The following is a 25,463-nucleotide window of genomic DNA, read 5'->3' as shown; positions in this document are numbered from 1 at the left end:
GCTCAAGATTCAAGTAAGTAAAATTCATTGACCTTTTTTTTGTCCGCTGTAATGTCTAGACCACAGGTGTCAAACTCAAGGCCCGGGGGCCAAATCCGGCCCGCCGCATCATTTAGTGTGGCCTGCCAAGGCAAATCATGCATGACTACGTTTCTTGTCAAAATACCAAATCTTTTCTTTGTGACTAATCACACTGTTAAAATGAATTGAATGGTAGTTAAACAAAACAACATTTTCCTGGATTCTGATTTTTAAAACTAGTTAGCCATCACTTTGTTGTGTATAAGTAATAATAATAATAATGATGATAATGATTCACATGGGTTCACTGTCATAGTGGCCCACCGAGCGAAATCAAAACTATGATGTGGCCCACGAGAAAAATGAGTTTGACACCCCTGGTCAAGACCATGTAGACCAAAACGGGACCCCAAAAAATGACGTAGGTCCTCTTGTTCATCATCTTCTCTATTTCTTGTCTTTCAGTGTCCAGAAGCAGTGTTTCAGTAACTCTTGCAAGTCCATTCTTAAGAACAACAGATAAGCATATAAAATTACTTCACATTGAAATCAAATCTACATAAGACGATTCAATGCTTTTGAATCACGTTTGTGTGTTTCAACCTCTTCTCAGGGTTTTTGTTGAGTAAGCGTTTCAGAAGATTTTGGAAATCCGGAGTTGGAGCAGTTGTTGGAGATACTGTATCAAAGAGGGATCAACATCAATAATATGACTCAATCATTAGAAAAACCAACTATATTGCCCATTGACGTGCACCGTCTCTGTTGGTGTGTTAGTGTATGAACCTTTCTGTGTCGGAGATGATGGTTCCTGACACAAAATAATTTCCTTTAGTTCACTGTAGCAACTAGAGTAGAATGGTGGTTTACCTAGAAAAACAAATATATTTCATTGAAAGACAAATTTTAATTACCACAATCTACTGTACAGTCAAAAGGTAACACCACATTCAACTGTAAGTAGGCTTTTAGGGGCATATTCTCTCATTCGCGCTTAAGTCATTCCTTAAGCACTTTGAAGGGATTCTCCCACCTTGACCTTTAACACACGCATCATGTTTAACCGTTGCAAATTCGCGCAGCCACCGAAGAGGTGTCACACTGCAAGTCTTGGATTGCGTGGTTTTCCAGAGACGTGAATTCCATCGAGATAAATTTGGATTAGACTTCAAACTTTAAATGTGAAATTGACTTTGTCTATGGATCCGGACGTTATCTATTGATTGTCCCCAGTGACTTGCGTGGCTCATGTCATGTGTCTCAGCATTCTGTATTGCATAACGACAATAAAATTGTTTTAATCAGCGGGCTATGTTCATGAAAGAATGTATATTTGGGGCTGTTCCATAGTTGAAAAGCGAGTAAGCCGACTGTTGTTCAAGAGGTGCCTAGCAACGCTTCTGGCCGCGCACGCGAGCACAGCACCTCTATGAATTTCACAACCGGCATACGCTAAATTATGATTCAAAATTTAGCTCCCCATCGCCACATTAGAAATACTGCAGCTGTTGTGAGCTGTGCCTCCAGACACCTGGCTAACCATCAAATACAAGCCGCACTCTCCAACCCAAGCCAAGTTCAGCATACCTATTTTTACTTTTCATTTTATTTTGAACCATGAGTATATTATAAGCTGAATGACACTTAAATTATCTTGTTTTTTCTGTATTGTAATAACTTACTAAAGTCCTTACCAGCATTTATTTTGTTGTTGTTATTTTAGACTCCCCTGGGGTCATGCCAGGTAAATCCGTGAGTTAAGGCGGGCCTGGCCAACAGCATGAGTTGGCAACAGGTTCGGTCATGTGGCTGTCACACACAGCGGCGCATGACAACTTTTTATTTAATCAAAAAGTGCAATATGATATTTCAATGAAACAGTGTGAAGCAGTGAAACAGTTTCACCTTCAAAAGGCACCAGTTGTTATTACAGCCTTCTGAGTGAATATGTGCACTGGGGACACTCTCACACAGAGTGCGTACATTTCATGAAGGTGAGTAACTGACAAAATAAGCCAATGAGTGAATTTGGGAAAGTGCATAGCAGCATGCCTTTTCTAACTTAAGCACCTGGGAGAATATGCTCTTTAATCAATAGGTACCATACCAGTGTACATGTAGTAGATAACACAACCAAGAGCCCAGAGATCAGAGAGTGCAGTAGTTTCTGATCCCTGGAGAATCTCTGGAGCCATGTAAGTTGGTGAACCTGGTAAGGAGAGTGGTAATCGTAGGATACACACTTTCAAAGAAAAGTAGGCTACACACTTTCACAAAAAAAAAAAAAAGCCTAAGAAAAATGCAAATGTAGGTGTCATATTCATTTATTAGAATAGCGATTCTATCCCCAGCATAGCAGATTTGTCAGTTATCCATCCATTTCCGAAACAATGCTCATGGAAAGCCGAGACCTTTCTCTGCTGACTTTGCGTAAAAAGCCGTCAACAACATGGGCCTGGATGGGTCACCATTTAATCACAAAACACAAATAGAGACAGATCGTGGGAACCTAACTCAACTTGCCTGAAGAGAAGGCAAATGTGTGAACTACATTATCAGGCACATTTTTTAGTCACTCATCTGCAATTCATACAGTCAACAGATTGACTACTAACCTTGAAACCTTTTCTTGATGTTAATGTCTTGATGTATTGTGTCATGTTTTCTTTTCCCTGTTTCTTCATATGTAGAACACAATAAAAAGAAATCCTCGAGTGTGTCCGTCTCTGTCTTGGAATAACAGAAATTACCTAATTTTAATATGCCACTGCTATCCAGCAAGATCTGATGAGAAATAAATATGGTACAGTCATTTATAAATCATATGACCAATGAAAAATGGGAAAATTATGAATACGATGTAGTTGGTATGATGTACAAACCTTAGCAGGCGTCAAGTCACAAAAAATGATTCGTAACTTGTGGATGTGTTCCAGTCCTTTGACCAAATCCCAACTGAACTTCCTCACTACATCTTCTGGCAGGCATCCATCGCGAATAATCACAGACTCCAAAGTACCACCTAATGCATTCAAGACAACGTTGACAGTAGATGTAAATGCCAGAAATTAAATAATCATCAGTAATGGTAAATAGTGAAGACAAAATTGCAATTAAACTGTAGAAGAATGATTAACTGCATATAAAAACCGAAGCAATGTTGGGCAACATAAGCCCTAAGCTTCAATGAACAAAAGCATGCGACATGAGGAAAACAGTGATTGAGACCCACTTGCTATGAGTGTGCAACTGACCTGTACAGAGCTCCACCACTAGCCACAAATGTTTTCTGGTCTCGTACCACTCATAAAAGCGTACAATGTTTGGATGATCCAGATCTTGGCATAGGCGTACCTAAAAGGCAAAAAAAAAGATAAAAAAGGACAATGGTATGCACATACAAGAGACTTTTACTGACGTTTATGTCTTTGTGCTCATAATACAATTTTGGGGAACAATTAGGGAAATTGTTGCTCTCTTAAGATTATGATTAATCAATTACATTCAAACTCATTTTTTAACAAACGTCAGCAGACACCTGATTAACCACAAGTAATGTTCAAATGTTCTTGTATGCTTTTCCTGGTATGTGTTCTGCTTTCTAGTAAAACCTGTCTAGTTCTCACCTGTGTCATATATTCACCAGTTGATGACTGTCTTCCCTTTGTTTTCGTAATTCTACGATAACCTCCACCTTTGAACTACTGAGCTAAAATGCCACAAAAAAAATACTAGTACCACTGAACTTTATTTGGGTTACTCAAAGGCTCTTTAAATTGTGCCCACTGTAGCCATAGGATTCTGACCAAAGCCACATCCTCATATAGAAGAGTGGATGCTCGCGAGGTCACAAAAGTGAAAAAGTTTAAAACTATGTTATCTTGGTCTTACTTTTTGCATACCACAACATCCTGGGGTATGTCAACCTTTTATCCCCACCGTATAAAACAAACGCTTTCATCAGGAGTTATTTCAGATCATGTGATAAATAGCTCAACGTAAAAATAAAATAAATGAATAAATATGATTGCATAAAAAGAGTCACATACATGGTTGGTCATTTCCGGCCTTTTGGCTTTGTTACAGCATTTGAGGGCTACATAGTTCAGAGTGCCCATCCTCCTTCCTTTATAGACAACAGACATAGAGTCTCTTCCTAGCTCCTCATACAGGTTAATGTTCTCCATCTGCTATAAGAAAATAGATCAGGGAAGAGAGAGACATAGTAGTTTCATACAAAGACATTTTGTTTAATGTACTTTAAGAATTAGTATCAATGAGACAGACAAACAGACTCAAACGATCTTGGAAATACATATTTGATATATATTATACAGTAGCATTCTATTTAATTTATTATTACACTTGGATGAAATCAGTGCTGTGCTCACTCCAACAGCAGCGCAAATGGCTCTTTTGCACTGTGCCCATCTACAAATATTACAAAAGAAAGAATTCTCCTTTGTGCTTCCTACATCAACGTGAAAGGTGACTTTTTTTTCTTTATGTTGGTGTTCTCTGTAGTCTACCACCAACCTACACAAACACCGTAATAAAGTCCTAACTCTGGTCATCTTATTTTCACGAAACCTTTTAATAAGGGATACAATTAAAATAAAAATTAAAAAAATCACACTTGTTCTAAATGTATTATTATTGATAATAATAATATTAGAATAACAATAATACAAATAAGAAAGGAAAGAAAAATTTATGAACTGTTAGGTTCGGCAACAGGAGGAATTTTTTTCTGAAACTTCGCAGCTATAAATTACACAGCATGGTAAAATGTATATTGTACAAGCTGATATAGGTAAACATAAAACCAAGCAATGCCAATATCGCAAATACCTGATGTGATAGAAAAAAAGAAAAGACATTTTTTAAATTAGTGTCAAAAAATATGTTTCGAGACACATAAAGCCTCTGATCAAAATTTGCTATTGACCACCCTTAAATGTTTATTTATTTTGTATGAAAGCAACCAATCTAAAACCTGTAATCGGAGCAGTAACACTTCATGGCTGCATGTCAAATTAGTCTGCAGCTGAGTCATTCAAAACCTTGAAATGTTGTGACTCTCCTAAAGCGAGGACCCCTTACCTGTATGTAGTTTAGAAAATTGATATTTTCCACACAACTTCAATACGACAGAGAGAAAGAGAGCGTTATACCTTTGAGCCACCGATAATCTTTTCACATAAAGCTTTACATCTGTGTGGAATACAAAGTCAATGGAGGCGCCCACGACTTTGATATGACATCACAATCAATTTAGCTATAATCAAATTAAAGATATTTTATGCATGTCTGTGTCTGAGCAGATTTATTTTTAACAACAAGGTTGTGGTGGTAAGCAGGGCTGGTGTGGGTCTTATTTTCAAGTCTGGAATTTCAGGGCTCACTCTGGTCCACTTAAGTTTGCAATGTTGTAATGAAGATATTCATTTTGCAATGAATTCTCTGAAGTGTGAGGGATACGTGCTAACCAGTCAGCCACTGTGTCAGCACTAGATCCACTAGGGCCGATCCCAGCGATCTTCGGGCAGTAGGCGGGGGACACAAATCATACAATGATTCGGTAATCAGTTTTTTATAGAATTCAAATTGTCTTGTATTACCCAGCTGACTGGTTAGCACGTCCGCCTCACAGTTAAGAGGTGCAGGGTTCAATTCTGGCTCCTGCCTTACTGGTTGGAGTTTGCATGTTCTTCCTGTGCCTGTGTGGGTTTTCTTCGGGTACTCTGGTTTACTTCCACATTCCAAAAACATGCATGGTGGGTTGATTGAATTGTCCCTACATGAATGATTGTGAGTGTGAATGGTTCTTCGTCTATGAGTGACCTGCAACCAGTTTAGGGTGTACCCCACTTACTGTCCAAAGCCAGCTGGGATAGGCTCCAACTCGGCCGTGACCCTTGTGAGGATAAGCAGCTTGGATAATGGATCGATGGCATTTTAAAGAGTCAGAATTCTATTATTTTCAGACAAATATGAATGAATACATTGTAATTTCCTTAGTCCTCTATGAAAGCTAACAAACTATATTTGTGTATGAAGCAAAACAAATCATTTTTTTAAAAAATACAAAAGAATAAAAACCCAACACGGATCAACTGTTTTTTCCCGAGGCCCACCAAAAATTAAACTACAACTCTGATCAGCACATAAGATGGGAAGCAATAATCCCCAAATACTGTATAGTTTGCAGCTGAGATAGGTTTATCCTCCTTGGTGAGGATAAGTGGTTCAGATAATGGATTGATGAATGTTCCACACATAGGCCCATTGTATTTGCCAAGCAGTGAGCACAAATTCTGAGCAAAACATAAGCAAAGCATTGTTTTTTTTTTTGCTTTGTTTCATTAATATTGCTTGCAAACTAGTTATGTAATGTCAACTTAATATGAATTTAGGGCTCTGAATTGATTTGATCACACATAGTGTATCAAAATTCCGTTTACATTTTAAATGTTACAAACTAAAATGCTTACAAGTTGGAAGACGTATGTAATGCAAATTCGACGACACAGCTTGTTTGAACGTCCCTATGGTCAAATTATCATCTTTCGAGGAGTAACATTTTTGTTTAGGCCTGCTTCGTTTATTATTATTATTTATTTAAATAAAGCCTTTCAACCACAATTGATGGTTGATCTGGCTTTCATTAAATTAAAGGTTAAATTAAACTAATTTTCCTATTTATTTTCTTAATTTTTTTTTAACAGAGGATACCAAAAATCTTATGCGCGCGTAGTTTGTGATTGCGGAAGTTAAGATCAAGTTAAGAAATAGTGCATTTCAGTACAGGTCACGATATCGTCCTTAGGCGCCACGCTGTCGCCATCTCCTGGTCAGTAGGACAAATGCTGTTGGTGAAGACTTCCGGGAATCTAAAACACTGAAACGAGCCATATTTCGTTTCGTGTCTCGTGCTACAGTATACGGAATCAGACAGTTTTTGACTTTTCCTTACTCGTTGCAGTCAACAAACTAGAAAATCAAGCTTCTGTTTTGGTGTTTAGATATTAAAATGAAAATCAAATAACCGTACATTTGAAACCATCAGGAACTCACAGTCTACTATACAAACTTTAGCACCAAGTAGTTTGCAAACATTTGATTTATTTTGAAAAACAAAGGAAGTCGGAGTCATCACTTGGTATTGACACAAATTCGTTGCTGGGCTTTACTGCTTTGTTCTCGTTTCACTTTTTACGGCGGTGGCAATCTGACTGGTAACGGCCTAACGCCAACTCACATTTAACTCAGACAAAAATAATTTGATTGTTCGTGTTGTATTTAACAGTTCATGTATGTTTTTACTTAGTGAGGCTACTCAAGTTGAAATAAGTGCGATAGTCTTTACGTATTTATTGGTGCTACATTTTCAATAGAATTTAATGGTCCCCAACCTTGGTTCCCATAAAAAGACACAAGGGATTTAATACATCGTTTTGGATCTGCGTTGTCTTCCAAATACGGTAAGAAGTCGCGGGTGTGTCAACGAATGTTCCCTCTATAAAGTTTGTTCATAGTTTGCTGAAAGTTGAGCAGGTGCAAAATGCCACATCTAGTCTCTTAAGGGATATCGGCGATGTACAAGCCATCCACTGAATTAGTAATTTTATTTTATTTTATTCAAAAAAAGTTTTACAGTTTAAAAAAAACATTGGCGTTACTATGACAATCATCCTCATCTAGCCCTATTTAATCCTTTTGAAACTTACTATCCATCTTTCTGCAACTCAAGGGTTACAGTTTCAGTCATTTTAAGTCGTCAGACACCAATAATTGCGTTGACGAATTACTTCATATTATTATTTATCCACAAAATGGTTTTTATTTTAATTCAGTTTTATGCCATTTAAATTTCAACACGAGTGGGGAAAATGATTTAGAAATATACCATATTATATCTAAATGGTTTGTACTTTTAAAGATTGTAAGGAATAAATGACCTCAGCAGTTCAGAACTACTAGAATGGTGAGTGTCTTAGACAGCCCAAAAGCTAAATGAGCATTTGTTTGCTGTCAATATCACATGATCCATGGACCGTCTGCTCACTATGGTCTCAATTTTGGGTGGAAATAAAAGACGAGGGCAAATATGTTGCTGATCAAGGACCAACTGTACTGTAATCATGGTAATGCCAGCACTATTCAATGGAAATTATCTTGATCCATTTCTGAGTAAGTTAAATACTGCATGTGACCACTGATAAGAAATCTCATGGATTCAAAGATAATTGTGTTACAGCACAATGGTATAACTGACCAACCACATGAAGAATGGCCAGACTGAGCACATAATGGTTTGTGTTAAGACTATAACGACTGGTCCTGTTTTACACTGCATTTGGAACTGTGTTACCAAGTATCGTTAATCCACGCTAGGCAAAATGGTGTCAGATGCATCATAATGTTTATTCTGCTTGAGCAAAGACTCAAGGTTCGAGTTGCATGAAGCAATTTCAGCTATTTTGGAAGTCTGACTAATCATGCGACTTTCTGGTCATTTACATACAAGTCTATCTCCTCTGTGTCATCTTCTTTTTTATCAACTTCCTGTTGAGCCATTGAAACATGATCATGTGTATCTGGATACAGCTATTCGATGTCTTACAACAATCGGGTCATTAAATCTACTTGAAGCTAATTTAATGGTTGTGGTTTTATAATGCCTCTCCTCGATATTTTCACAGACATCACAAGTTATGTGGTCCTAACTAAGGCACTGAAAGAACATGCAAAATACATAGGAAGGCCGGAGCCCAGATTCAAACCCGTAATTTCTGTACTGTGCAGTGGATGTGTTAACGAGGCGGCCACTATAGCCTGTAAATAACACGGCAACATGTACAGTATCAATATGTGCTCATTCACTCACTTCCACATCACTCAACAGACGAGTCCCACTTTTAAAGGCGCACACACATTCACAGTTATAGTTCTAATAATTCTCAAGTATAATACTCTCTTTTGTATGCGCTCCTCCACAATCACCCATCAAAAACTGTATTTTCTATCTTCCCATTTATTATGTGCTTTGCTGGTATCGAGGGATGGATACCAAGCCCTGGTACTGAACAGGCTAAATTATTGAAGACTGTAATATCGATAAGGTGCACCCATAATTGGTATGTTAACTGTCTTGGAGAAATTACTCAAATTTATTTTGGATTTATTTAGGCCATGTGTCACCAACTCTGGTCCTTGAGGACACCTACCCTGCATGTTTCCCATCTCTCTATGCTGCAACAACTGATTCAAATGATCAGCTCAACAGCAAGATCTGAAGAAGCACGATAACAATCCCGATAAACCCTAATTTAGGATATATTTATGTTATTTTTAGAGAAAGGACAATATGTTTGGGGTTTTTTTTCAGGACCAATGCAGATATCGTTCATTTGTAGTCAAGGAGGAGATATTTGATTTTTGGAGCTGCTATTTATTTTCAGTAAAACGGAAAATATTGGCATCAAAATTAAACACAAATAAGTTTTAACTTTGGTCAAATGTCTTTAAGCATATGTTTGTTGAACAACCCTTTGAGGCTTGCAACATGTTGAAGTCTTTTTTTATTTTATTTTTTTATTTTTCCCTCTTAAAATTTCTAACAAAAAATTTAGGGAGCTCTGGGGGTTATCGGGATGTTGTAAGAAGTTAAATAAAAAAACTTGACAGGTAATAGCTATCTATAGTTTTCGACAGTAAATCCATTTTTAAACATTTCAAAATAACTGAAATGTTCAACTTTCACGACTTTGTTTTCATTTCAAACAAAAACAATTGGTGCAGAGAGTTCTTAGGGCCAGCAGCATCGTTTGTAAAGCTCACTCGAAAACATTAAATAAAGACTTCCTTGAGTTAATAGTTTTATATAGTCAGTTTAAAAAACTTAAATAAAGGAGCAGCTGACAATATTTGTCATAATGCCAAATATCTGCGCCAATAACGGGCCTTGCCGATAATCTATGCCTAGTTATTTTACATCTCCAATCTTGTTTCTAACTTGCTATAAAATTAAGATTCGGATATGGATATCTTAAAATGATTTACACAATTTGAGGCACGTCATGAATAGGGAATGACAAGGGCATGAGGCCCCTTCCGTTACCCGTGTAGTGCTGTGCAATCATGATACGATAGGATTCATCGCACTATATAAAAAAGTCCATTGTGCCGAATAACTCAATAGTGTTTATGTTGTTACTTTGATGTCTGGTATGTGGAAATTGTTTCTTTAGTCTGCTATTTTACTTTAGGGCTGCCACAATCGATTATTTTTGGTAGTCGACTAATCACGAACATTAGTCACGATTGGTCGACAAATCGGATCATATGTAAATTGCAGCAAGTCGCACCAGCAAGCAGTTGCTCTTTTATAACCAGAATTAATTTCAGCTTGAATTCTTTAAGGTACCGTATTTTCATGACCATAGGGCCAAAAAAAGTCCCAAATTTTCTCAAAATTTGACGGGGCGCGTTACAATGCGGAGTGCCTTATGTGTGGACCGAGTTCCAAAAATCTTTACAAGTTGTGTGACTTTCATGAGAACTTCACTGAACTGACTGGCCGGCATTACACAGTGTGTGAGCACCCTTCTGATGGCGACAGCTTGAGACCACAATTGATAACAGACCAGTATGTACGTGCGGGAGAAATCTGGATCAAAGCTAAGACATTGTCTTAGTCTGTTTTATCATTGTTGTTCTTGCAAGAAAGAAACATCACAGGTGAGATTAACGTTTACACAACAGATGCTGCCCAAAGAACACCAATCACGACATCTTGCGAACCAGCCATCGGATTGGCTGAGACATCAACATTAACCGTTATTGGTTAGATTAACCATTATGCAACAGACGCTGCCCAAAGCATTCCACTCACAACATCGCTCGAAATAGCCATCTGATTGGGTGAATCTGAAGCACTCCCAGAATACTTTGCAGCACTTGGGAGTATGAATGACATGAGTGAGACATGTTTTGTGTTAATCGTATTTCTTTGTCCTTGTTTTGGTTGTTTCGTTGTTTGCTAGTATGCTGTTCAGTTGATGTTGGGTGAAAGTTATGGTTTTGCTGTTACACCGTGACCATATACAGTGTGGTGACTAGTGATTTGCATACATCTGCATTGTGTGATCAGGCATGTTTACTTGCACTGCTGTTTGAGTTTTCACAAAAAAATCACATCTGAGGAGCTGCGCTGCAGGAGACTGACTGACTGACAGACAATGACGAGAGGTAACCTGCTGTGTTCGATGGAGAGCTTGCGCAGCTGTTTATTTTGGGTACAGAGGACGAGGACTTGTATTTGTAGATGAGGACTGGTGAAAAAAATAACATGAGTAAATTGTTAAATATACTTCAATAACGTACAACTGAACTCAGTTTTGCTCTCGCTGCCTTTTTAAAAACATACTTATGTTTCAGCGTGCATTCATGCTAGCCTGAGGTACGCTTTGACATGCCTGCGCCCAATATTACGGTGCACCCTGTAGTCATGAAAATATGGTTTCTACACATTAATCAGATGACAGAACATTCAACTTTGATTAAACTTTGCAGCTTGTACTATCATTTAAGGTAATACTGCAGCCAATATTTTTGGCTACAGTTGTTTAGCGCATTTTAAAATTGAACTAGCTACATGCTCCTACCAATTTACTAAATTATTTTCTAATCAATTTAGCTTTGCTAAGGGACAGTGTTTTTGCAAAAAAAAATGCTATGTATTTAAAAACGAAGCTTTAAAGAAATAACTTGGTTGGATTTAAGAAAATTGAGAAAGTGCATCATTTTGTGACTTCGACGAGTGCTCGGCGGGGTCTCATAATTAATGCCCCCTGTACTACAAAACCCTTAGTCAATACACTACAAAGGTTGCAGTGACTACGGGTTCTGGACGGTTAGAAGTAAAAATGTTGAGGAAAAAAAGTTTTAACTTGATTGCACATTAGTAAATATGAACTGTGGAGCACACCGTGAAAATGCGCTTCACTACAAATGTGATGGGAGAAGAAGTTTTAGTGTTCGACTAAGGCAACAGCGTTTAAGGCCCACACACAATGCTTCCCATTACGAAAAACATTAACTGAAGCTTCGGTATTTATTGGTTTATCAAGTGCTCCTCCTTATTATCAAGTCCATGAAGTTGAAGAATAGCAGATCTGTGCTGGTCTCGCCTGGTTTTAACAGAACATCCAAGACAAGACCAAGACTTTCTGGAGTCGACTCCGAGACACGACCAAGAACTTCAAAATGTGGTGTTGAAACTTGTCTTGAGTGTTATGCAATTGTGTGTAGGATTGCAGTTGAGTGAGAGGATATTAGCTCTCAGAACTCCATTTTTCAGCTAGTGATATGTTGAGCGCGCTGGAAAACTAGTGCTATGGATAGAACTTCTCAGCCAATTTCTTTTTGTTTTTAACTGGATTATACTCTCGTCTGCACACTAGTATTGGTTATTGTTAGATGTTTGTGAATATTTTTGTTTTTGTTTTTTTGTCTATGTCAGTTGAGCATGGGGTCGCTCAGTGCTTAATGGCAGTATACCTCCAAGGACACAGACTTTGGCTTGATATTCTCGCTCCAGTTTACCTTAGCTATAGAAAGCTGTCGTAATATTCATTTGGAGTAAATGATTAACCGACAACATTCAGAAAGTTCTTTGTGTAAGCATGAAGTTGAGCAGCCATTCTCCTACTTAATACAATAGAAGCATGATATCCCTTAAAGGTTCAGCAGTTGGTAATGATTCCTCCCCAGCTAGGAGGTTCACTTTTTGATAATGTTTTAACCACAAAAGCCAACTATTCTGAATGGTTGTGTTGAGTTGTGTTTCTGTTATTGGCCCAGATAAGATTTGTCATCACGAGGGAGATTGTATGACTCAAATTATGTCTTAAATTCCTTTTCAGCAATTTTATCTAAAAAAAAGATTAAGTTGATATTCACACTGAGAGCTTATTTCAATTGACGTTGGCCAAAAGACAGACTACAATGTGGATGATTGACAGTCAATCACAATCACGGGAAATACTGTACTGTATTGAGGGAGACAACATTTTCACATCACATTCACGCCATCACTGTGTGGGAACTGAACCTACACTGCCTGCATGGCATCACCAATGAATCCATGGGCTTGCTCAGTTATTGTGCTAATTAGTGAATTCACTGAAGACACTTTACCCTTTTCACATTGTTATCCAAAATGGAAGTTAACAACCTCCTTCTCTCTCCTTTGTCCTTCTGTCTCTTTCAGGTTTACAGGCAGTGAACGTTGGACTTCCGTGTCTGTAGTCATGGCTGTGTGGTCTCCTGCACTAGTTTCAATGTCAAGTCAGACTAAATTTAAGTTAGCTTTGCCTTTGTGCTGCTTGAGCTTGTCCATGGCTGGTCTTTCCTTATCTTGGTAGCTACTCAGTGCCAAGCTGGACCCAAAGGCTCTTCCTCCCAACACCTGTTCCTATACCTCCACTCCATCCCCACAAAAACTGTCTCATATAGCTTACCTCCTCAAACCTGGGATCCATTTGGTCGACGAGGAGGCGAAAAAGGAAGAAGGGTATGTCAACGAGGCACGGCTGCAGTCTTCGCTCGATAGGTTCCTGGTCACCTACAGCGACGCAGAGACCATTACTGGTAATTTTGCACGTTTTGTTTTGTTGCAATTTGCAGGCCAGGCATACTGAAGCCCATTTAGCGTCAGCAAATCAGCAACTGATGAATGATTATGAAGTGTGTTTTACCGGGTCACAAATGTTTCCCTTGTAAAGGTCCATTCAGATGCATCAATTTGTTATTGAAGCTGAACATCCAAGTATTTTTTAGCGTTTACCAGTCCACAGCCTGTAATTCTGGATCGATGACAGTTGAGAAGCAAATGCTGTGAGAAAGTGTCTCTCAGTGGGACCCTATCGTAGTGTCACATCCTGTTAGTAAAGGCGCTCCAGGGGACCTTAGCCTGCCAAAATCTCGCTTTAGCACTCTTGTTTCAGCAGTCTAAAAAGGCACATCACAGTATTTGTCGCACGTCATGCTAATGGGTATTGATTCGAAGCCCTCTGCTGAACACTAATAAAAAATAAATGATTGCTGTCCACGTCCCAACTGACCAGCATGAGCACGGAGTGGACAAAACAAGCACATCCACAGAATCTAAGAATAAATTCATTAGAAATTTGAATGGTGAAGGCTTGTTTATGCATGCAACTTACAGGAAACAGCCCTCCCAAGTGCACCGCCCTTCATCATTTGGTCAGTTCCTCTTATTATTCCAAATAACAATGCACCTTGTAAACACAATGTTTTGTGTCCATTGCTTTCCTCATCACAGTGGGGAAAATTTTTTATTTTTGTTTTTAAGTGGGGTTTGGAGTGAGTCTGGTAATTTATGCCATCCCACCCTCTTCAGTTAGAAGTTTGCAGACTGAGGACTCTCCCTAATCATTGTGACAGTGCATTCATAGCAAATGCATTCAGTTGTAGTGCATCGAAAAGAAATCCAGTGAATATTTTCGTTAGCATTCTAGCAGTCTTGATTTACCATGCAATGATGTAAACTAGGAGCTTGGATAGAAGTAGATTTCTGTCGGTATTTAAGGTTTTACACTTACTTATTTTTTGCCATTTTTGTCACCAATTTTTGGTCTTGACGTGTTTTGACTTGCGCTTTCATTTGTTGAGTGATGTAAATGCTTTGTAATCTGTGAATGAAATGAGATACTAATACTCCTACTAATACTGCTTATAATAAAAACAACGTTTACAATCACAGTATTGTGAAAATCAATCTCATACCTTTTGCTCTAATCAGCTTTCATAGACTGCTGGAAATCATTGAATTGCACTGCATGTTGAATTCAGCAAAGGTGTTGTGTTGCCATCTATTGGGAAATACACAGTATTTCCCCGCCACACATATCGTGTGGGTTTTTGTTGTATTTTTTGCTCATTTTCCCTTAGTGTTTCCTGCTTGGGTGCTCACAAGTGGAAAATGTCTGTCCTGAGTGTGAATAATTCCTTTCAGCCTTGAGAAACGCAAAGAGCTGAATAGGATTTCACATTGCAGTGGTGTGGGTCATGCTTGATTGTCTGCTTCGTTCTCCATAGCAACCAGACAACTGTGTTCAAAGACTTGAGTAACTTTGTTGAGTAATTCCAGGATGCTGGGAGGGTCGGGGTGGGGGCAAAACAAAACTTGAGTCCGACAGTTATGTAAGTAGACAATCAGAATCACAAAAAAAAACTGCTGGACTTACTCGCCAATTTTGGAACAATCAGTGCTTGATGGAGGAGTCGTTATGCTTTAATGTTGAGGAGAGCTTGTTTCTCAGTTTGTACAGTGTTGCATATTCAACATTTGATAAATTCTTGGATTTTGGATAAAGTGTTTGAAATTTCTTTCACAAATCATTAATGTTGGTGTATAGAATTGACAGAGCTGTTTTTTTGCCGGTCTGTCCCCCGCCCTCCGGTCGCGATCTGGCTACCCTTCCGGAATCTACCCCGTCCTTATTCATTAAAATTGTCGGCCCATGCACCTTTTTTTGACGCGTTTGGAAGCAATTTTTTAGATGAACTTTTAGCCATCTCGCGAACACATACAAGTCGTGGACCGGACTAAACTCTACCCCCTTTGTTAATCAAACCCTTTTTTAAAAGTTGTCACCCAACCCCCCGCCCCCAAAATGGGCATAAGGAGGACTGCCCAGCTCTAAGAATTAGCATGACACTGGTCGCCATGTCTTTCACAAATCCTTAATGGTTTTGGCGCATAGAATTAACAAGACCCTGGTCGTTTACATACTTTATAATTGTTTGTAGGGCAATACTTTTGCTAAGGAACTCAAATATTTTTTTTCTTTTATTATATGCGTAGCTGACATAAAATAAATGGGTGTTAGCAGTGCTGAATATAAATAAAAATACTTCATAGCTACTTAATCCAGATGATGTAAAAATTTACAAACCTGGTTAACTTTGTACACCATCTTTTGAACGATTATACTTGTTCCAATTGTGGTGCAGTGGAGAGAGAAGTGTGTGTAGCTTGTGCAAGGGGTAGGAAGAGCCTGGTTGGGGGCGAGAGAGGGAGAGACACAGAGAGTGCGTTAGTGCGGGGCGGTCCATGTGGATATCGTCATTGGCATGTGAGGCATGGTGAACCAGTTTGGCTCCGCTCTCGTCTCCTCTTCACTCCTCCCTCTCATTTCAACTTCCTATTGCTCTACCAAGCAGTGCCGTTCTATGACTTTTTTTTTCACCCTCTGCCTTGCACTTCCTGTCTCACCCTCCCAATGTTTTTTCTCTCGCTTCTCTTGCTGTGGAGTCTTTTGTGTCCTTGCCCTGTCCGGGACTTGTGGAAAATGTGAGAGGTCGAGGGCTCAAGGGTTTTGTTCAGGCTTAAGGCAACATGAGTGAGTACATTTGCTGTCTTTGTGCTGTTTGAATTGCTGTCTGGTGAGCTACATGTTGGACATATGGACAGTTACCCACATTCACTGTACTGTTGTCACTCTGTCTCGTCCTGTCATCTGTCGCTGTCACTTTGCTGACTCTTTTTAGTCCTAAAAAACTTTGTAATGATATGTGGTAGTTATTATACCGGGAGTTGTTTGCGTTCTGATTACTTTAAAAAGGTATTTAACATTTTCAAGTTCATAAGCAGTATACCTCTAAGTTGTATATTAGTTTTCTGCTATGCACTGTTAACTACAGCACTTGTATTGCTTTATGGAGATTTGCTGTTTGTAGGGTATAAACTTTGTTTTTCTATAAAATATATTCCACCAACGTTATATACAGTGGTAGTTGAGTCCAGCCCAATTTTGACTCATTCTCTGTTCAAAATTCACCGTTAGCTAGTATTGGTAGCTGTGTTTTTGATGAAAGATAAATGAATTTGGCTGACACTTATATCTGCATAATCTCAAATGTTTCCAAAAAACGTTGTTTTCCTTTGAACAAAATAACTACTGCTTATTTTCTTACGTTTAGAATTATTTGGATAGTCATCAGACCGACCAAATCCGTTTTTCCATGCCTAACACTGTTGCAGTGTTTTTTCATTGCTCCGAATGACAGTGTGACAGTGGACTATTCTTACATTTGAACTTGAACTTTCCTTCTCTCGGTGCAGCTGCAAACTGCTACTAATGTGGTTGACCTTCTTTAGATCATGAATCCGTTTTTATTTGTTAGTTCTTTTGTTTGAAGGTGTCTTTGTACAAAACAAAAAGTGGTCGCATACTTGCTAGTTAAATCAAATTAGAATGTATGTAATATGTAACGATTTTAAAGACAACTACTTGCCACTGTAGGGCAGATATGGTAAATGGTCAATGGCTGTCACTTGTATGGCACTTTTCTACCTTTGGTACTCAAAGTGCTTCACACTATTACTTCATCTACTGACTGATGACATACCATCGGGAGCAACTAGGGGTTCAGTGTCTTGCTCACGGATTTGTCGATGTGGTCACAATGGCCAGAACCCACAACCTCTCGGTTGGGAAACGACCGCTCTACCACCACTGAGCCTGGCCGCCGCCGGATCTGAAATTGAATGTTTGTACCACAGCGTTAATGCAAATATCATGTAATGCAGGGGTGTCAAAATTTTAGCTCAGGGGCCCCATTGAGGGAAATCTATTACCAAGTGGGCCGCACCAGTAAAATCATGATCTATAACGAAAAGCAATCTTTGTCAATATTATGCAGATTGGCACTATTTGCATGCTGGTCTGCGAATGGCAGTGATCAACTGTAAATATATTGTAATATATAAAAGAAATCTATAAAAAAAACAACTCCCATTTATTGTTTTAGTTTTGCCAATACAAGTTTGTCATCTTGTTCTTTCGCGAATGTTTCACTCAACTGTGATGACTCAGTCTGAACACTGGGTGGCACCCACGTAATGACGTACTGGAAGTGTCTTTGACAGAAGAAAATGAAAAATCACGAAGAAGAAATTATGTCATGTTGAATACTTCAGCGCTGTGTGCTAAGCTAAGCTAAAAAAGTAAATAAAAAAAAAAACACTATAAGACTGAGCCAAATGTCTGGTGCTGGCCTAGATTGTGACCCCCGCCCAGTGTGAATCTCTTTGCGGCGATCGAAAGCTTTTACCTGCGCTGAGCGATGTAGCTCAATGCTAATGTGAACGCTAGTGTAGTTCCCCACTTTCTAACACTTCAGCAATCATTGTTAGCTTGTTACAAATTGAAAAGCGCTTTAACTGCTACAATAAGGAGCAGCCCAACTCACACTCGTTGGTGCCAGCTGTCAAAAGCAATGCGTGTGCATTGAAATAACTCATTTTTATGACATTCACGAACATAGAAGGCGCCAACACTTTGCCTGTACGAGCGCACGTATGTCACATCTACCTGATTCGTACGCTGACGGTTCCCAGAATGCATTGTGTGGTCCAATGCATTTAATTAATTAAGTAAGAAGGATGTTAATCCTTATGATATGTTATCAGTAGTAGAATGTGTCATATTTAACACATTTCTGTGTGATTTATGTAGCAAGATGGTTTAAGTTTGTAAGTTAAATGGTGACATCGAGGCTAGTTCCTTGTTCAACTTGTAATGCTCATTTGAGCATTGCTTATGAAAATCAATTAAAAAAAACTTTGAATGAAAGGCTTCAAATAAAGACTTCAATAAAATGGTCACTACAAATAAAGATTTGAAGTCATGTTGAAAGTGTATCGAATTAGCTATAGACATGCACAATACTTGTGAAATGCGCTATATAAATAAAATTGTATTGTATCGTATGCAACCAACATTGGCCATTTGGCAAATTGAGGGTGGGGAAAAATTATAAAAATAAATACATTCCAACTGAAAAACGACTTGCGGGCCAGATTATACCTGTTTGCAGACCTGATCCGGTCCGCGGGCCATATGTTTGACACCAGCGATGTAGAGGCTATAATGTAAAAGCTATAGAGCAGTGGCTACTTTTGATATCATAGCTGTGGGAAGGATTATCAACGTTGATATTACATTTAAAATCTCAATTTGTAGTCTCAAAAGTGCCCTATTATGAAATGTTTCTAATAAATTGGTTATTGAATTTACTGTAGCTACTTGGGTAGTTGTCGTCAAGTGTTTCAGAATGAGGATAACTCCCGATCTGATATCTCAGATTGGCATAGAGCTCACATTTGAACTAGACACCTAACACCCCCAATAGCTCCCTGGTTGCTTACTGTCATCAGCAAATGCAGAATAATAACGAAAAAAATAATCCATGGAAAAATATTATAAACCCCTCACACCTACAATGCAGCATTGCAGTGACAAACTCAGATTATATTGAATTCTGGGGTAAAGGGTGATGCAGTGCAGTTTCTACACTGCAAACTACACCCACAATAAAACTATGTACAGTGAACCCTCGGTTATCGCGGTTAATGGGGACCGAGACCACCCGCGAAAACTGAAAATCCGCGAAGTAGCGGCGCACCTTAAAAAATGCTTACAAAAAAAATGTGCGAAGTAGCGGCGCACCTTCAAAAATGCTTAAAAAAAAAAAAAATAAATATATATATATATATATATATATTTATATATATATATATATATATATATATATACGGGTAGAGAGAGAGAGTGAAATTCATGTCATAACCAAAAAAAAACCAAATTATTATTAAAACTTATTATTTTTTTATTCCCCAGCCATTATTTTTGTATTTATTCAATTTCTTCTTTTTGTATTTATTTAATTACTTCGACTTTTACCTGCTGGTACGCCGTCCAGTGTGCCCTGTGAAATGAAAGGTGGCATTCTTCATTTATTTATTTATTCATTTATTCATTCATAACTGACAGCCTCGCGCTCCGCTCATGCCCGGGCGGAAGGTGTTCCTCTTCGGCTTAACGACCACGCACGCCGGCCGGTCTCCTCCGGAGCTCTCGCACGGTCCCGAACGGAGCGAAATGTCGCCCCGCTAGTGCCCGGGCGGAAGTTGTTCCTCTTCGGCTTAAGTGTGACGCGAGCATGCCCTCCTCCTCCGGAGCTTCCATTAGGGTAAACTTAGGCGCCGCTTGGCACCGCCCGTGCCCGGGGAAGGTGCTCCCATTCGGCTTAACTGTGACGCACGCCCGCCCTACTCCCCCGGATCTTCCATTCGGCTGCATTTAGGGGCCACTTGGCACCGCCTGTGCCCGGGTAAGGTGCTCATATTCGGCTTAACTGTGACACACGCCCGCCCTCCTCCCCCGGAGCTTCCATTCGGTTAAACTTAGGGGCCGCTTGGCACCGCCTGTGCCCGGGGAAGGTGCTCCTATTCGGCTTAACTGTCACGCGAGCATGCCCTCCTCCTCTGGAGCTTCCATTCGGTTAAACTTAGGGGCCGCTTGACACCGCCCATGCCCGGGGAAGGTGCTCCTCTTCGGCTTAACTGCCACGCACGCCGGCCGGCCGGCCTCCTCCGGAGCTCTGGTACGGTCCGAACCGCGCGAAACGTCGCCCCCGATCTTGCCCGGGGGAACTTGCTCTTCTTCGTCCACTCTCCTCTTCGCCCACGCTCTTCTTTGGCGCACGCCGGCCGTCTAACCGCTCCAGCGCCCCGTCGTGCCGCTCGGCGAAACTACAATGCCCCAGAATATTTTTTAGACCCGCGAAGCACGAAAGGTGAACCGCGAAGTAGTGAGGGTTCACTGTATATGATATAAAATTAATACTTTGTATTAAATGCATAAACATGGTGATACAGTTCTTGTTTTGGTTCTTAAATTGTGCAGCTGCACATAATGCCATTGTGACTGTTGAGTGTATCTTGAGTTTGCCATCAAATTTCGTTTTAATAAATCATTTTTTGAGATGTTCCAGAAATGTAATTGTTGTGCTGGTCTGCCATTATTTTGTAACTTCACCGATAAAATCTGCTTGGTTGTATTTGCTGAAGGGTTCTACTGATGCGTGCATGTTTCTGTTTCTTGAACACAGTCAGACTTTCAGTGCGAATGAGCAAATTGTGTGAGACAGCATTGTTAGAGAGTACAGCGTGCACAGACAGAATTGAGTACACCATAACAGCAGGAAAAAGACAATAGCAGTGAACAACCAAAGCTATTTATTAGAGTCGGTACCCTCCATATATACTGGCTCATTATAGCTTTTGTCAGCGCCATACCCCCCACGACCCACCACCCCCCTGACCCCAAATCTGCTAAACAGGTCCTGTATACTAGTGATATTTTTAATAACACGGTGAACTGATTTGTGAACAGATACACATACTGTAACTCAGAACTCAGTATGACTCCTTTGATCCACTGCATCAGACGAATTGAAGATTTAAAATGAAGGGTGCAGACACCCAAAATAAATCTAGAGGCGTTGTAGACTGTTGATGTTTGCTTGCCTTTCTAAAAATAGATATCTTGTGTAATAGTTGTTAAAATGGGTAATGCATCATGAGTGTTAAAATCCATCCACCCGTTTTCTGAACTGCCTATCCCCTCACATAGTTTAGATAAATAAAACAATGGATCGCTTAGCTTGCTATGTTACTAAGAAACCTGGACTAACCCAAAAGTAAACATGGTTTGAGAATGCGAATGCTCGCATAAAGATAATTAATACATTTAGAGTGTGAATTAATGCATTTACTGCATGCAAGCGTTATCCCATATCACCACTAGATGGCACACTATGCTTTCTTTAAACGTTGCAAAATTGTGGCACTCTATAATACTGTAATTGCACTGAGAATACTGTCATAAGTAACATGTGGCATGACCATGCTTTTACAATATATAAATTCCCAATGTATTTGTTTCACCTTAACGAAAACAAACAAGAGAAAAAAAAATACTTTGCGTGTGTCATTTCAGATGTGTGTAACAATACTGACTTGCCGGAACTTGAGATTATTAGCCTTTTGGAGGAGCAGCTGCCAGTCTACAAGCTGAGGGCTGACACCATCTTCGGCTACGAGCAAGATGACTGGCTGCACACGCCTCTGGTGGACCCCAACTCCTCCCTTGACCTGACTGCAGAACAGATAGAGGAGACTCTCAAGTACTTTTGTAAGTGCTTCTCTTTTCAGATGTATTATGTACATTGTATGCATGTTTTTTATACTCCGTGATTATCATGGTGATCACTGTAAAATGTGCTTAGATTGGTACTACTGACACATATTTTAAAGCGAAGGCTTTCCGTAAAGGCACTGATCTGGAAGCTCAAGTCCATAAATGAGGAAGTTGTGATTCACCTTGACCTTCCCTTACTGGCTGCTTGGAACTTGTATAATCAACTGCTCGGCCACTGTTGCCACAACAATCTCTCTCTCTCTCTCTCCCCCTCTGTCTCGCTCTCTCTTCCAGTCTGTGTGTCTGTCTCTGTGTCTCTCACTGTTGATCTGTGTGACCTCTTTGTCTCTCACTAGCTCTCTCTGTATCTCTGTCTGTCTCTGCTGTTTGAAATGTTGTCCTTACTCTTTTACTAGTCATGTCTGTATTTGCCTTATCAGTATCTGAATTGTTGTTTGTGCAATGTGTGGACCAGATTAACCTTTGCAAAGTACATTTAAACACAAGTACCGGTAAGTTGTAGTCGCTCACTAGCCCTATAGCAATTTACACTAAACATGACAAAAAATAAATAAATTTACAATGCATAATAAGTCTCCAAAGTATGTTGTTTCGTCAAATAATAAAAATCTGCGATATTGCGGCAGCACTGATGAAAAGCAGACAAAAAGTGCAAAATCATGGTAAGACAACAATGCTGCAATAATGTATGCAGTAATGCAGATATGTACAAAATCATGGCAAACGTGTCAATGCAACAATAACAAATTGACAAATGCAGACCAAATGATTCAGAGGGTATGTGCAAGAACAGCAAAATGTCATAGTCAATTGTTTAAAACGTTAAAGGTCTTAAAGAGAGAGTGTCAGTGATGCTATCAATATATTGTATATAAATCAGAAATGCAAACACAAACATTCACATCAGGAAATGCAAAATTGTGGGAGTTTTTTCTTATTTTCAAAGGTTACGTCTACTTGAACAGGGACTCTGGTGTAAATTTGCGTTTATAATTAGCTCAGCAATCATATAAATAGCATCTACTCAGAGCAGTAACTCAATCTTTCTGAGCCACGCTAGCATGGGAATATGGACCTTACTTTTCTTGTTTTTGTCTGACCCTCCACAAGGGAATGGCTCTCATGTTTGTTATTGCTAACTCTATTCTGTACGGTTGTCTGCAGTTGTTTTCACCCCTGTTGGAGTCATGTTGCTCCTCACTGCCTCAAACAAATGGTTAGATGTCAACACCAGTGTCAGTTTGCTTTGGCATTATTTGTTTGTATCTGTTTCAACCTTCTACTCAGCTTCCTGAACTTCCATTTGTTTGCTGTGTAACAACCAGAATTTTATCTCCTACAAAATTATGCAAATTATGCAACCTGCTATCTGAGAAGGATTAGATGGTACACGTTTTCTGTGCCAGTAGGTCATAAATTTCCCACGTTTATACTGTAACTCAAATTAGATTTCAAACAATTACGTTAATACTGTGTATGTACACGCCTTAGCCAATTAAGTTGGTGTGCAGTAAATATAAGAGATCCATTACTACACCTTTTATAGCTGACTCTCTTTGTGCTCTTGTTGATTGTGGAGGGAAATCTGGAGATGTGGGTATATATACTTGATGAGTATTTAAATTCAAACAATAGAGAAATATTCATGCATGTATGATGTTTTCTGGAGTGTGTAGAGTTTCAGTTTTTTGGGGGGAACATGCTGGCTTTCAAGCTGAAGACCTAATGGGACACCTGGATGAGTTTAACATTGGCACTCATATAATAGGTTTGTATGCAAAAATGACATCAGTACTAAAATGGCACGTGCTTTTAATCGGGGGCGCTTCTGGCTCATATATGTTGCTCCGTGGGAGCAACTGGTCACTTCCACATTTCCTCATTCTCATATAAATCATCCACGGAGAGGTTAATCCTTTTCATTTGTTGAAGTAATCGGAGGTAGGGATGTCCATTTGAATTTTGGTGCCAATTTATCACTGTTTTTGGACATTATAATCAATGAAAGTACAATGATTTCCAATGGAGTTTGTAATAAGTCCCTTTCCTGACTCTGCAGTACCATGGGGAAAGCGGAGTGGGGCTCGGCCATATTCCTCATTAAAAGTAGGCGTTTTTCAAGTTGTCACTTATTTCCTAATTTCTCCTAAAATGAATAGATAAAAAATAAAATTATAACTAATTTCAGTTTCCTGATCAAAATATATATAAACTAAGTTTGTTAGAGAAAATGGGCCATCTTGGCTTGGGGTGAGAATTTGTCTGTCTGTCTGTCATGTCTCTGCTTGTGTGAAGTACATTAGGTTGCCTTGTGTCTGAAATGTGCTCTGTAATAGGGCTGGGCGATAAACCGAAAATTTACCGTTACCGAAATGTATTACTATGACCGAAATCATTTTGCCCACGTCGGTAAATTCGGTGTTTAAAAAAAAGAAACGCCTTTTCTGTCTGCGGCAATGTTCATGCCCCTTTAAGACCGCTGCAGCGCCTCTAGTCACGTGACTCCACCCGCCTGATCGAGAAAGAAAACAGACGTCGCTGTCGTAGCTGGCGATTCAAATCCAGAAGCTTTCTCACCACCCACAACACAACCATGCTGTGCTGAAAGTTCAAAGTGAGAAGCAAGGTTCGACAAGTGACAACAGCCCATTAACGGAGGCGACACCAAACGAGAGATCATCTCGGAGGTGGACGCGATAGCCTAGCACATGGCTAAAGATAAAGCTCCTCTCGTTCCAGTGGCGCACACAGGATTTAAACGCTTCATGAAAGCCGTACTCCACAAAATGGACTACATCGGGCCGGGAGCTTTGACATGTCAAGCATTTTGCATCCACATCCGACTTGTGGTCGGGTCGCAACATGGATCCCTGTTTGAGCCTGACTGTGCATTACATAGATGACGAGTGGCGGCTGCGCACCAAAGTACTCGAGACGGCACATTTTCCCCGATGATGCACACATGTTTATTTGGCTTGCATTGACATTTTCTTTCATTTTATTTAGCATTTTTTTGTTTGGCATTATTTACATCATGACAGCATCTTGGTGCAATCTATTTGCAGAAAAAGATTTTGCAAGAGGTACCCTTTTTCTTTGTGACATTGTTCAAGTCATGCAAAGCAAGCTATTTGGAATGTTTATACAAATGATTTTTGTACTTTTATTTTTCATTGAAAGTAATGTGTACCAGTTGGTCAATAAAAAAAACAGTCAATATGCATTTCCTGCATTTATTTTGATTTTAGTCCACGGGGGGAATTTATCGTTATCGAGGTAAAATTGCTCAATTTCTCGCGATATGGATTTGAGGTCATATCGCCCAGCCCTACTCTGTAAATA

General features: G+C 39.4%; 2 protein-coding genes across 3 annotated transcripts in view; one reads left to right on the top strand and one right to left on the bottom strand.

Moving 5' to 3' along the window:
- Positions 1-468: 468 nt before the first annotated feature.
- On the bottom strand, positions 469-16,097 carry LOC148329624 (inactive serine/threonine-protein kinase ULK4-like). Its single transcript, XM_088307826.1, has 9 exons — positions 16,008-16,097; positions 4,071-4,211; positions 3,276-3,375; positions 2,904-3,043; positions 2,637-2,805; positions 2,129-2,230; positions 808-891; positions 625-700; positions 469-526 (listed from the first exon to the last, which is right to left on the bottom strand). The coding sequence occupies exons 1-9, from the start codon at positions 16,026-16,028 to the stop codon at positions 469-471; spliced, it is 891 nt and encodes a 296-aa protein (XP_088163952.1). The 5' UTR covers positions 16,029-16,097.
- trak1a (trafficking protein, kinesin binding 1a) overlaps positions 13,461-25,463 on the top strand; it is a 34,497-nt gene continuing 22,494 nt past the window's right edge. Inside the window, exons 1-2 of one of the 2 annotated variants that reach the window (XM_088306296.1) lie at positions 13,461-13,677; positions 21,900-22,094. Coding sequence is in view for 1 of the 2 variants with exons in the window: in XM_088306293.1 (XP_088162419.1) it covers positions 16,451-16,454; positions 21,900-22,094 (199 nt within the window). In the remaining variant the exon portion in view is untranslated. Of the gene's footprint in view, positions 13,678-16,273; positions 16,455-21,899; positions 22,095-25,463 lie in introns of those variants that run through there. The other variant, XM_088306293.1, reaches the window with a different exon arrangement.

This window comes from Idiotropiscis lumnitzeri, chromosome 10, assembly GCF_059441095.1.
Source record: "Idiotropiscis lumnitzeri isolate Australia: NSW breed Sydney's pygmy pipehorse chromosome 10, RoL_Ilum_1.0, whole genome shotgun sequence".
In the NCBI taxonomy this organism is placed as follows: Eukaryota; Metazoa; Chordata; class Actinopteri; order Syngnathiformes; family Syngnathidae; genus Idiotropiscis; species Idiotropiscis lumnitzeri.
This window is presented reverse-complemented; position numbering and strand designations above follow the sequence as displayed.

What these genes read in the sequence shown, in the direction of transcription:
- LOC148329624 (XM_088307826.1), bottom strand. Translation starts at nt 16,028, where the DNA reads ATGGTGTACAAAGTTAACCAG. An exon ending in GTGACTTGACGCCTGCTAAG is followed by an intron (nt 2,806 to 2,903) that starts GTTTGTACATCA and finishes ATTTCTCATCAG; the next exon opens with ATCTTGCTGGATAGCAGTGG. An exon ending in AACAAAAACCCTGAGAAGAG is followed by an intron (nt 527 to 624) that starts GTTGAAACACAC and finishes GTTGTTCTTAAG; the next exon opens with AATGGACTTGCAAGAGTTAC.